The sequence below is a fragment of the Peromyscus eremicus genome, chromosome 6, assembly GCF_949786415.1.
Source record: "Peromyscus eremicus chromosome 6, PerEre_H2_v1, whole genome shotgun sequence".
Taxonomy (NCBI): Eukaryota; Metazoa; Chordata; class Mammalia; order Rodentia; family Cricetidae; genus Peromyscus; species Peromyscus eremicus.
Genome location: NC_081421.1, coordinates 103,923,733 through 103,935,531, shown reverse-complemented (window position 1 = coordinate 103,935,531; position 11,799 = coordinate 103,923,733). Strand labels below are relative to the sequence as shown.

Sequence of the window (11,799 nt, the reverse complement as noted above, 5' to 3'; positions counted from 1 at the left end):
TGTCCATTTTTTCTCTCAGCGCTGGGACCCTGCCTGGCTTAGACCTGTGCACGCTGCCACAGTCTGAGGAGCTGTATTTACCACAAAGAGAATGCTGTTCTGTGGTAGAGCAGTAGGACGAGACGCCGGCTCTGCATCATAATAGAGATAAGATTATAGTCTCTGCCTGTGCAGACTTGTGTGTGCTAGACCAAAAAGCTGTTTGAGTCTCTCTGAGTGCCGTTACGGGAAGTGGACAAACAAGTTATCAAATATGGCTGGTTTCTGAGATTCCATTCTCTGAGAGTCACAATGGACTACACACACACACACACACACAAACCTTGTTTGTGAGTTAACAAATGCCACGTTTATTATGAATAGCTTTCTGATTTCTGCGATCATGAAGAGGGGGTGAGTTCACGGCGTATTTCTGAACCCCTTTGTTCGGACAGTTTGCTCAGTGCAGTGGATGCTGCTTTCTCAGTGCATCTCGGATTCTTGATAATGCTAGATCTGCCCTGTCAGCGGAATTCCTCTGGCTTTATGTGGCAGTGTGGTAAAAATACATGATCAGATTCCACTATTAAGAAAATTCTTTCGGCAATACATGTACAGTCAAGTTTCTTGCCCAGACAGGTGAACGTCTGACTCACAAAATTTACCAAAGTATCTCATGACAAAACTTTGTGGCATTGCAGTGGTCTGGATGTCCATTTGTACGTCAGTGTGACAGACTGTGAAGAGTTGTGCTTCAGGGGGCCACGCCACTCTCTCCTTGTCAGCCATGCCCTTGGTCTTTCAGATCTGAGGAGAAGGGACAGTGAGGAGTCCTGTTGGCTTAATCTTATTAATTCCACCATCTAGGGTGCAGACTCTTGGATATTTCATCTTCACAAGGTGAGCTGCGAACTGAAAAGAGGAAAGTGTTAGAGAAGGCATTCCAGGATTTCTTCAACATCGTGGTTTTTATCAGGCTGTGAGACAAAGGTATTTTTATAGCAATAGTTGCTATTATCACATTTGCATAGGTAATTCGTCTTTTAACATAAACTAAATCATCTACTTATTGTTAAAAACCTCCTTATGCTATGGTATAAACGTGGCTGTCTGTTCTGATGTGCTTTAACAGGTGACTTTAACTGAATGCAGCACAAAGGCTGTAGAGAGAGTGAGTTCCTCCTAGCTCCTTAGCCTCTTGCCCAGGGACTTACAGCCACTCCTTTCTGATGATGTTCCTTTATAACCTTCCATGACAGCTAAAGCAGCCCCAAATCTACTTTGAACACGTTTTAATATTATGGTAAAATATCACAACAGTTCTATGTAGAATGTCTGAGAGAGAGCACACTCTGGCTGTAGCATGTTTTTGAAGAAATTAAATGAACGTTTTGAGATCATCAACTTGAAATACATAAGGCCTCATCCAGGAGACCTTCTAGATGGCTGGCCCACAGGATTCTATAAAAGCTATATAGACACAGACTTCTGCCAGACTTGGCCTCTCCAGGGTCCCTGACTGCCCTTCCCCATTCACTGTACTCCTGAAGTGCTGGCCTGTTTTCCTGTCACTGTCTAGACTGGTTCTCCTGTGCAGTATTAACCTTCTCTCTGTTAGGGTCTCTCTTAGCTCTCAAAGATTTTAACTTGATCCTCAACCTTTGGTCTTACCGAACTTATCCGAATGACTCATTTTAAGAGCTTCCTTTACCAAACTGTAACCCCCTTGAGGGAAGTGGCTCAGTTCTACTTCCTTTTATTCCCAGTGTTGGTCCATGACAAGAGGTCAACATACATTTGCTATGTTGAACTAAATCATGACAAATAACTACTAAACCTGGGGAAAAATATGGAGGCAAGTTTTCCTTTGGCTCCTCAACTCTTCTGTCTTTATTCCTTTTTCTTGGTAGGATGCCCTTCCTTCTCCTTGGCAGCTTGTAGCCTACACTTCTTTCTCATCACTCCACAAATCCTGACCTTAGGTATTTCAACAAAGATGATTAGTGTCTGCTCATAGGGCTATTGCTTCCTGCAGATATTTGAGGCTTAATAGTTAGGTTTCAGCACAGTGGTCCAAGCTTAGGGATCAAAAGAGCCAACTGAGTAGTTTGGTTAGGATATGTTCAAGGCCTCAGATCCAGAGACTGTGTTTTATTAACCTGAGACTCAAGAACGTACACTTTAAAAGACATCTCCCTTATGGTGCATGAGCCCATAAAGACAAACAAAATAAACAGATGAATATAAAAGATATATAAAAAAACCCAAGACCCCATAAATTTCAGGGACAACTGTACAAAATACTGTCTTAAGACAAAAAGGATAGAGGTGTCAGTGTGTAGGCAGAGGATGTATTGCTGGACTGTGGTTACAGCATTCCTCACAGCAGTTCACATAAACGGATGCCAATATTGCTGACCACGCCTCTTTCTCCATCACTCACTCTAGTCCCTTGCGACTCGTATTACCATTTACAGTTCAAATCCTATGCTCCGTTAAAGTACCAGCTGGAAATCCTTAGTCAGAAATAATGTTGGGGAAATTGTGCTACTGCATGCAGAAAGGTGTCCCACAGGCCACAGTGAGCTCCTCTTCTGCCTGGCCTTGCTTGCTTGTCTTTGAAGTCTAGTCCTCAAGAACAGCGGCACCAGATTCATCCACCTGAATGTACAGGCAGCAGTGTGCCATACCAATGATTACTGGCACAGCTGTACTTTCCCACATGGAGCAGTACAATTACCATGGAGGCTGGAAATCCTAGATAAACATGGCATACTGAAGGGCCTTGTGGGGAAGCACCCAGCTTTCAGCACTTAAAAAAAAAAACACCTTAGAAGTGAGAAAATGAGTGGGGAAGGACTAGTGTACATTTAACTAATCTCTTAACTGGTGGTGTAAAGCTGTAAAGAGTCCCTATTATCGATGGACATAACAACCAGGTTGCTGTAAAGCTGGAAAGTTGGAATGGCAACCTCGGCAGAGGGAAGCAATGGGAAACAGCCAGGCTGCTGCTACGTGGGTGGTCTGAGAAGGGAGGCAGAATGGGAGCACGAGGAGACAGAAGATGTTCGGATTGCCTTGAGAGGATCCAAACTGCATTGCAGTAAAGAAAAAAAAAAAAGCAACTGTTGGATTTGCACACAAGATTGGGAGTGCTGCTCTCATTCTTTGTGGTTCCAGTCGTCCATGTCAAATACTGGTCCCGCTGCAGAACCACGGCTACATCTTTTCCTCTTTCCCACCCCAGCCCTTCTTTTTCCCCAGTTGCTCACTTCCCTGAGCGTCCCGTCAGTATTAGACACTGTTCCAGGTTTTCAGGTATTTATGAATGGAGGAGACGGTAATCAAACAATTAACATAAAGCAATATGGGGCTACAAAAGCAGTCATTAGGGCACTTGGTAGCATTTCTGACTTAAACAGGTGCTGAGGAAGCTGTCCCCCACCGCCTTTTCACTTCATTACTTTTTCATTACTGACTCCTGAAGTGAATAGGAATTCAAATTTGATGATGGAAGTTGTTACACTGATCAGACAGTATTTTGGTGAGAGCTTTATAGGTTAGAAAGGAAAGAAATGTCTTTGAACATGCTGGGTTTGGCTTTCACTGTGATAAAAAGTCAAGTCACATATGGAGATCTGTGGTGGGACAGGGAGAACCACACATGTAGGCATTTGTTGGTTCTATCCTCCCCTCTTCAGGGGGCAGACCTTCAGCAGCCTCAGCAAATGCTGGAGAGACTGGCCATAGGAGGAAAGGTCTAGAGACTGTAGACTCTACAGGGAAAGCACACACCCGGACATACTGAGCTAGTACCCTTGGTGGAAGTTCAGGGTGCTCCAGTGGGCTGGGGGATAAAGCCAGCAGAACTGTCTGGTGCTTTTCATAAAGCAGCAATATCAAGGTCTATTCCACACTGGTAATGAGTTTTTGAGGCTGTGCTCCAGCACCAGTTGTTTGCTTAGAGCCCACCCTAGCTGATTTCAGTGTCAGTCAATACTGAGCCAATACTGGACAATGGGATTCATCATAGGTCAGTTAGTCTGAGATCCAAAGCTTCAATTCTTACAGTGTAGTCCAGTGGGGGAAGAATGGGCTGTACAGCCAAGGTCTATAGGGAAAGATCCCTATAGATCTGGACACTGCTGGGAGGTTTAGGGATGTTTAGACTGTGGACAGTCTAAACATGTGGGCAGTATGCCCATGCAAAGAGGATGAAGGTCTTGTGTTTTTATCACAGCTCTGGTCAGTACTCTCTGGTGCTGGTACACATGTCTAGAGTTGGGTAAGCACACCTCAAACCACAGCACATGGCAGGGTTTGGTAGGTGCCATTCCATTTTGTTTTCCTTATCCTGTATCTTAGCTTGGACTAAGAGATAGGTATGTTTGTCCAAAGGAAATCAATTTCTGTGGAGCAGGAAAATGAGTGAAGTAGGATTTTGGGGTAGCCAGAGTACTTGAGGTTATTTAGGCCAAGATATGGTAAGCTGAGGTTAGAGAAGGTGTAAGAGAAGCACTGAATAGGATCATGCAGAAAGCCAAGTGACAGCGAACAAGCAGAGCAAGCAAGCAAAGCCCAGAGTTCAGCAAGGTGTAGGGAGGAACAGAGGGCCATTCTCATTCAAGCCACCACAGAGGGACAACTAAGTCGCCTGATCTAACCTTTGGCTTTATGAAGTTCATACTGGAGACAGGGCAGTTAACAAACACACTGCTGTTGTAGAATGTTATTTTAATATGTGTTACTTTTTTTTATGTTGCATTTGTTTAACTCTGTGAAGCTGTGATACTTTGCCTCTCTAAAACACCTGCTTGGTCTAATAAAGAGCTGAATGGCCCACAGCAAGGCCAGAGAAAGGATAGGAAGGGCTGGCAGGTAGAGAGAGAATATAGAGGGGAAAAAGAAGAGGAGAAAAAAGAAAGAGCAAGAGAACAAGGAGAGGAGAATTTTAGGGGCGAGCCACACAGCCAGCCACAGAGTAATAGTGAAAGTAAGATTACAGAAGTAAGAAAAGGAAAAAAACCCAGAGGTAAAAGGTAGATGGGATAATTTAAGAAAAGCTTGCAAGAAACAAGTCAAGCTAAGACTGAGCATTTATAATCAAGAATAAGCCTCTGTGTGTGATTTATTTGGGAGCTGGGTGGTGGGCCCCCCAAAAAGGCAAAAACAACTCCCAACATTTTGGCATTCCAATATGGGGCTGTAGAAAGCTGAACAACACATTGCTCAAACCCAGAGGAGTCTTGTCTTCCTAACTTCCCTAGTAATGCTACATTTGGGGGATGGTAATACTATTTCTGGATGGGCATGGTACCAAGTGAGAGAACTTGAAAGAATACTGTAATGAGTAGCTGGAGTTATGCACTTATTTGAGGCAGAGTTGAGGCCAGTGCTGTGCTGGCCTTATGAGTCCTCTTGGCATTCTGGAATGCCGAAAATATGGAACACAATCAGTATTGCAACATTTGGCCATGGTACATTGGTAATGCTTGTGAATTCTTTAACCAGTTTGTAAGAATTTGTCAAGACCCTAAGTCATACAAGTTTGAGATAAGAAAAAGATTTCTCTGTGTTGATTTAAACAGCATGCTGTGATCATGAATCCTGTCTATGATCCTGATGGAATTGACAAGTGCCTAGGTTAAACACATTTCTGGGTGTGTCCACGAGTGTGCTTCCATAGATGACTGAGAAAGGTGGACCTGCCCTGAAAGTGGCCAGCAGTATCCCACAGGCTGAGGGCCAAGAAGTGAAAGAGAAAATGGACATTCCTTCTTTCTGCTTCCTAGGCTCTATGCGGGAAGTGGCTCTGCTCAGTCAACACCCTCATCACAGACCTCTAAATCTATGGGCCCAGAGAAGGTATTCACCCTTTGGCGTGCTTTTTCTCAAGTCTTCGTTACAGCAAACTTGTCTGACTAGCACAATGTTGTCTTGTCTGGATTACTGAAGACATTTCTGGGACTGCTCCTGAAGGCCTTGATCAGAGCGAGAGACTGGCATGGCATATCTAATACTCCATTGATTTCTTCCCATCACTACCTGGTCAGGTGTGATTCTGAATGCCTCCCCTCGTTCCTATTCTTACTGTGTTCTCCATAACTGAGATTAGTGTCTATCCCTGTTATTTTTGTATTTGCATATTTCTTCTGACTTAGTGGAGGAGTTTATTTGTACTTCATATAATGTGAAGTGAGTTTTCACAGAGATAATATGCAGTGACAACTAAGTGGCTCCTTTTTCCTTCCTTTGTAATTTCACTGAAAGATGAAAACAGCAACACTGCAAAGCCAAGAAGGGGAGGCCATGCTCCTTCATCACTTCACACCCCGCCATGGGCAGTTGTGCAAAGTACAGGACACACCGGGCAACCACAGGAACGGTGCACACTGGCACTTGAGCAGATTCTCTGCTGCTGTAACAGTATCACAGACTAGGTAATGTATGATGAAAGCTTATCTCAAACAGTTCTGGAACAGGGTGAGTTCAGTACTGAGGGGCCACATCAGGTGAGGGCCTCTGGACCATCTTAACATGGCAGAAGTTCAGGTGAGCACACAAGACAGATGGTAAAACTTCCCTCTATCAGGAGCCTGCTGTCATGGTAACCAACCCATTCCTGGCCCACTTTCTTCACAAGGGCAGTATGCTGATCTAGTTCTAAAGGTCCTATATGTCATTATGTTAGTAACAAGTGAGTTTCAACATAATTTTGGCAAGGATGTTGAAACCACAACAAATAGAAAATGTTAATTCTTCAGTAAAAAAGATGAGAAAGTTTACAAAAAAAAAAGTCATTACATAACCCAGGTTTTTGAGACACAACTGTTACAGAGACAACTATTCTAATAGAATCTATGAGATTTGAAATCCATAATGTGGTATACATTTGGGCTACAACAAGCAGATAAACATTGTTTCTGTTTTTGAACAACCTAATTTTGGGATTAGGAAATTTGATAGTATAACAGTCTGTTTTAAATGTTTTTTTTTTTTAACAGTTTGTGTTACATAGAGTGACATGACCAACTATAGTGAATGAAATCTATTTCTGTGTTTTAACTTTCTGTTGTCTATAGTTGCTACCTTAACTTCATTTCTTCCCATTATTTTTCTTTTCCTTTTTATAAAGAAACATGCTAAAACATATAAAAACAGACTAGAATGGTATAGTGAGTTCACAGCTCAGCTTACTGATCAAAACTTGCAGTGAATTTACTCCATTATTACTCCCATATAATCTTGTCACTCTTTTATTTCTTTGATGCAAATTCTGGAAACTGTAACATTTAACATATAAGTTGTTTAAAATGAAAAGATTTAAATATATATAATACCAGTGGTATCACATTTAGAGAATAACAATAGCCAGGTTTGGAGGTATACTGCTGGAGGGTGCAGCTGGAGACAGTTACAAGTTTGAGGCCAGCTTGGGCTACAGAGACAGGTTATCTTCCACACATCCACCTAGTCTTCAATATTTGCTTACTTGAGTTATTTGAATTGGATCCAAGCAAGTTCCTGTTGTGAAATATTAATTTAAAATTGTTACATTCATTTATGCTGTAGAATATTTGTTTAATGATGCAAAGATGTGTTGCATTTGTTTAACTCTGTGAAGCTGTGCTACTGTTCCTGTCTAAAATACCTGATGGTCTAATAAAGACCTGAATGGCCAATAGTGAGGCAGGAGAAAGGATAGGTGGGGCTGTCAGGCAGAGAGAATGAATAGGGGGAGACATCTGGGAGGAGATCAAGGAATGAGAGAAGGACTCAAGGGGCCAGCCACCCAGCTACATAGCCAGCCATGGAGTAAGAAGTAAAGAAAGGGATACTGAAATAGAGAAAGATAAAAGCCCAGAGGCAAAAGGTAGATGGGATAATTTAGGTTAAGAACAGTTGACTAGAAACAAGCCAAGCTAAGGCCAGGCATTTATAAGTAAGAATAAGACTCCGTGTTTATTTGGGAGCTGGGTGGTAGGCCCCCCAAAAGTAAAGAGTAAGAAAATAACCAATTACAAGGTCCACACAATGTGACAGATGCCCTTTGAATTTCTTTTACTTCTAGTTTTATTCTGTTTCTCCATTTCTTTTCATGAGGCCTGTTCTCTGAAACTTTTGTCCCTATCACTCCCCAATACGTCTACCAAGCCTATTAACATGTTATGTATTGCCAGATCCCATCATTAGGGTTACTTTGGCTGGAATTCCACTTCACCCATCAGTGTCACTGACACATTTGACTATGCCTCCTCCCTTTCTCAAAACTTTCTTCCATCAGTCCTTAGTCTTCCAGCCTCATCTGATTCTCATACTAACTCACGAGCTGCTGTGTGTTTTCTGTCCATCTTCTCTGGCCCCTGGCTTTGTCTTCCGCATATGCATTCATCAGCTATGTGGTTTCATTTAGTTTCAGGGCTTAACTCTCATCTATACACTCGTAACTGAACTGTCTCCTCCCTAAGCTATAAGCTCATTAGCCCGTCCATCCTAGACCTATTGTCCACTCAAATGTAGACAACCAGTGGTTTCTAGCCACTTCTACCTCAACCTCCTTCATCTCAGGAAATGGCAACTCATTCCTCCCGCTAGTTAGGCAATAAAGCTGATATTTTCTTCCCTGTGCCCTCCATATAGATTTTAACCCTCAAAACATATTCAGAATGTGATCATTCCTTATCACCTACTATACTGGAATAGCCCAAATGACCTATTATTTGATCCCTAGATTATAGCCATTCAACTCTTAACTGGTTTTCCTGCTTCTATCCCTGCCTTCCATGGTCTAATTCCCATACAATGTGAGTAAACCTTTTTTTCAAGACTGTTTTCATTGCTCTGGTCTATAGAAATTCCAGATATATAATTCCAGAAATTCCTCTTCCTTTTCCTTATTTACTTTTCTAAATAAAAGAATTTACAGTTACAACATTCAGCAATTATATACATTCAGATTTAAAAAGCAGACAAATGAGATATAAGGTAGTACTTGGTGAATGAACACCTGGATGCCCCCATGATGTAGGCCCATACTGCAAGTCTTTATAGTTATCAGGTCATATATCCCTTTGCCAATCATAGAATAACTGTCTTTCTCTCAAAAATAGCATAATATATAAATTTACATATTTTCAACAGATTCAAAGACTTCCCAAATGTACAGTGCACTCTAGTTAAAAACTTTTCTTTTATATTAATTAATTTCATTTAAAAATTTAAGATACTCACTTAACACTTAGGATTTTTGTATGATGGTCTTCCATAGAACCCTAAGTTATTGCTTAAAAATTGCTTATACAGTCAAAGAACTCCCACCAGTCTTGACTTTAGAGAAAAAAAATTTAAAAAGTAAGTATGATAGCAATGTTATTTGAAATAGTTCTTATACCTAAGAAAATGTACACTGGCTCATGTTAGAGAATAGCATTTCTGATAAAATTCCATCATCTAATAACACTGTGTGTCAGAAGACCTAAAGAGTCTCCTGGTATATTTCCTTTTGATCTGTGTATCAAGGAAGTGAATTCAGCAATAATCATCTATCATCTTTTGTTTATACTGGACAACTGAGAACAGTGTGCTAGCCCCTGGTCATGTTCCATGATGTTGACTATGCTCTGAAAAGAATGTATATGATAAAAACTCAAATTCAAAACATTTAGGGCTGTGATGGATCACAGTCAAGTTCCAACCTCCACGGGTCAGGAAAGAGGGCTCCTAAGCTTAGTCTCTTGTTCAGCCACACACATTCCTGTGGCTAGGAGTAATTAAGTGGTGGGAGGGCAGGGTAGGTAGGTAGAATAACACAGACTGGGACAAGATAACTTTTCTTCTTAGCAGGGCACGGAAGTAAGCACCCAGAGGATGACTTGGCAGTTGTTCTGGAAAATTGAAAATGGAAATGAGCTGGCTCTAGGGGCTGACCACACCTTAGATGGAATACTTCTAGTAAACAAGATAAGTAAAACGGTCAAAGTCTGGACTGGGGAGTTATGGTTTCCTTTACTACATTTCTATATAGATGATGATGATGTTTTACTCCATAAAGCTTCTGAAAAGCTATGAGGATAGTAGCTTCTGAATAGCTACAGGACAGTTTTCAGTTCACAGGTCTATTGACGGAAGTCACTGCCCATCATCCCGTGAACCAGAATTATGTAGAAGAGTTTTCACTGTTATCTTACCTTTTATACAGTGTTCAACATGTTCAAGCTGCACTAATATTTAAAACTTTCCTTCTTTTCTCATATAAACCCACAGGCTGAAATATTCAGGGACAAGCACGGCATAGAAAAAGTCAGGGAGAAGTCCAAGGCTAACCACAGCTAATGTATATAAGTTAATAAAGTGGGAAGGAATTACCTGGAACTGACAATGGAGATTTGCTTCCTACTCTTTACCTAGAGGTTTGAGAACAACTATAAAGACATGCATTACATTTTCTAAAAATATAAAAGACCCCATAGAAATTGTTAAAATACATAAATTTGAAGAGCTATGTAGCGATTATCTGGAGTTACAAAGGTTTCTATAGGAACAATCTATCTGTATGCTCAATTGGCTTTAAGTGCTTTAGGAATCATTTAGTCTTTTCAGCACACAGGTGTAGTAGAATAATCTGTTAAAGACTAGGAGGAAGAGCTTGAGAAAGAAAGGAGATGGCACTAATAAGAGGGTAACCGTCTGGGTCTGCATTCTTAATTTGGTTCTCATTTTGATAGCCATAGTGATAGCATTATGAGGAAAGGCCTAGGGTAGGTGATGAGAGCCCAGAATAGAACCCTTAGAATCAACTGCCTGCCATCCATCCACCCATCCACCCATCCACCCATCCACCCATCCAATCCATCCATGCATCCACCGTCCGGCCATCCATCCGTCCATCCATCTCCCCCCACTCCATCCTAGGAAATGAACTCAAGGCCTCATGTACACTAGGCAAGGGCTCTACCACTAAACTACACCCCTAGCCTTGGTGTCCTGATGAAATAGACTCTAAGAGAGTTTCCTTACCTTGTTTGCCATGGGAAGACACAGTGAAAAGATGGCCATCTATGGCTAGTAAGCATAGATGCTCACTAGACACTGGATCTTCAGGATCTTGGACTTTTCAGCTTTGGGAACTATTTAATTTGGCAAGCGCCCCCCCCCCCCCCCAAAAAAAACTGAGAAAGTTCTCATGTTCTCTCTCTCTCTATACACACACACACACACACACACACACACACACACACACACACACACGGTATGATTGAGCATCCTTTGGGTATATGCTCAAGAGTGGTATCTCTGGGTCTTAAGGTAGATTGATTCCAAATTTTCTGAGAAACTGCCATAGTGATTTCCAAAGTGACTGTACAAGTTTGCACTCCAGCAGTGGAGGAATGTTCCCCGTATTCCACATCCTCTCCAACATAAGCTGTCATTAGCATTTTTGATCTTAGCCATTTTGACAGGTATAAGATGGTATCTCAGAGTCATTTTAATTTACATTTCCCTAATGACTAAGGATGTTGAACAATTCTTTAAGTGTATCTCAGCCATTGGAGATTCATTTGTTGAGAATTATCTGTTTAAATCTGTACCCCATTTTTAAATTTGGATTATTTGATATTTTAATGTCTAGCTTCTTGAGTCCTTTATATATTTTGGAGATCAGCCCTCTGCCAGATGTGGGGTTGGTGAAGAACTTTTCCCATGCTGTAGGCTGCCGTTTTGTCTTACTGACAGTGTCCTTTGCCTTACAGAAGCTTTTCAGTTTCAGGAGGTCCCATGCTGTGGGATGTCTTTCTGTACCCTGTGAATGTGTGTTGCTCT

At 41.6% G+C, this 11,799-nt stretch overlaps 1 protein-coding gene across 3 annotated transcripts in view; it reads right to left on the bottom strand.

Annotated features, from left to right (window-relative positions):
* Window positions 1-335: 335 nt before the first annotated feature.
* The window catches only part of Tbck (TBC1 domain containing kinase), a 158,677-nt gene continuing 147,213 nt past the window's right edge, over window positions 336-11,799 (bottom strand). For all 3 annotated transcript variants that reach the window (XM_059266267.1, XM_059266268.1, XM_059266269.1), the window contains one exon: window positions 336-891. In XM_059266267.1, the coding sequence (XP_059122250.1) occupies window positions 781-891 (111 nt within the window). In that variant the 3' untranslated portion in view covers window positions 336-780. The remainder of the gene's footprint in view (window positions 892-11,799) is intronic.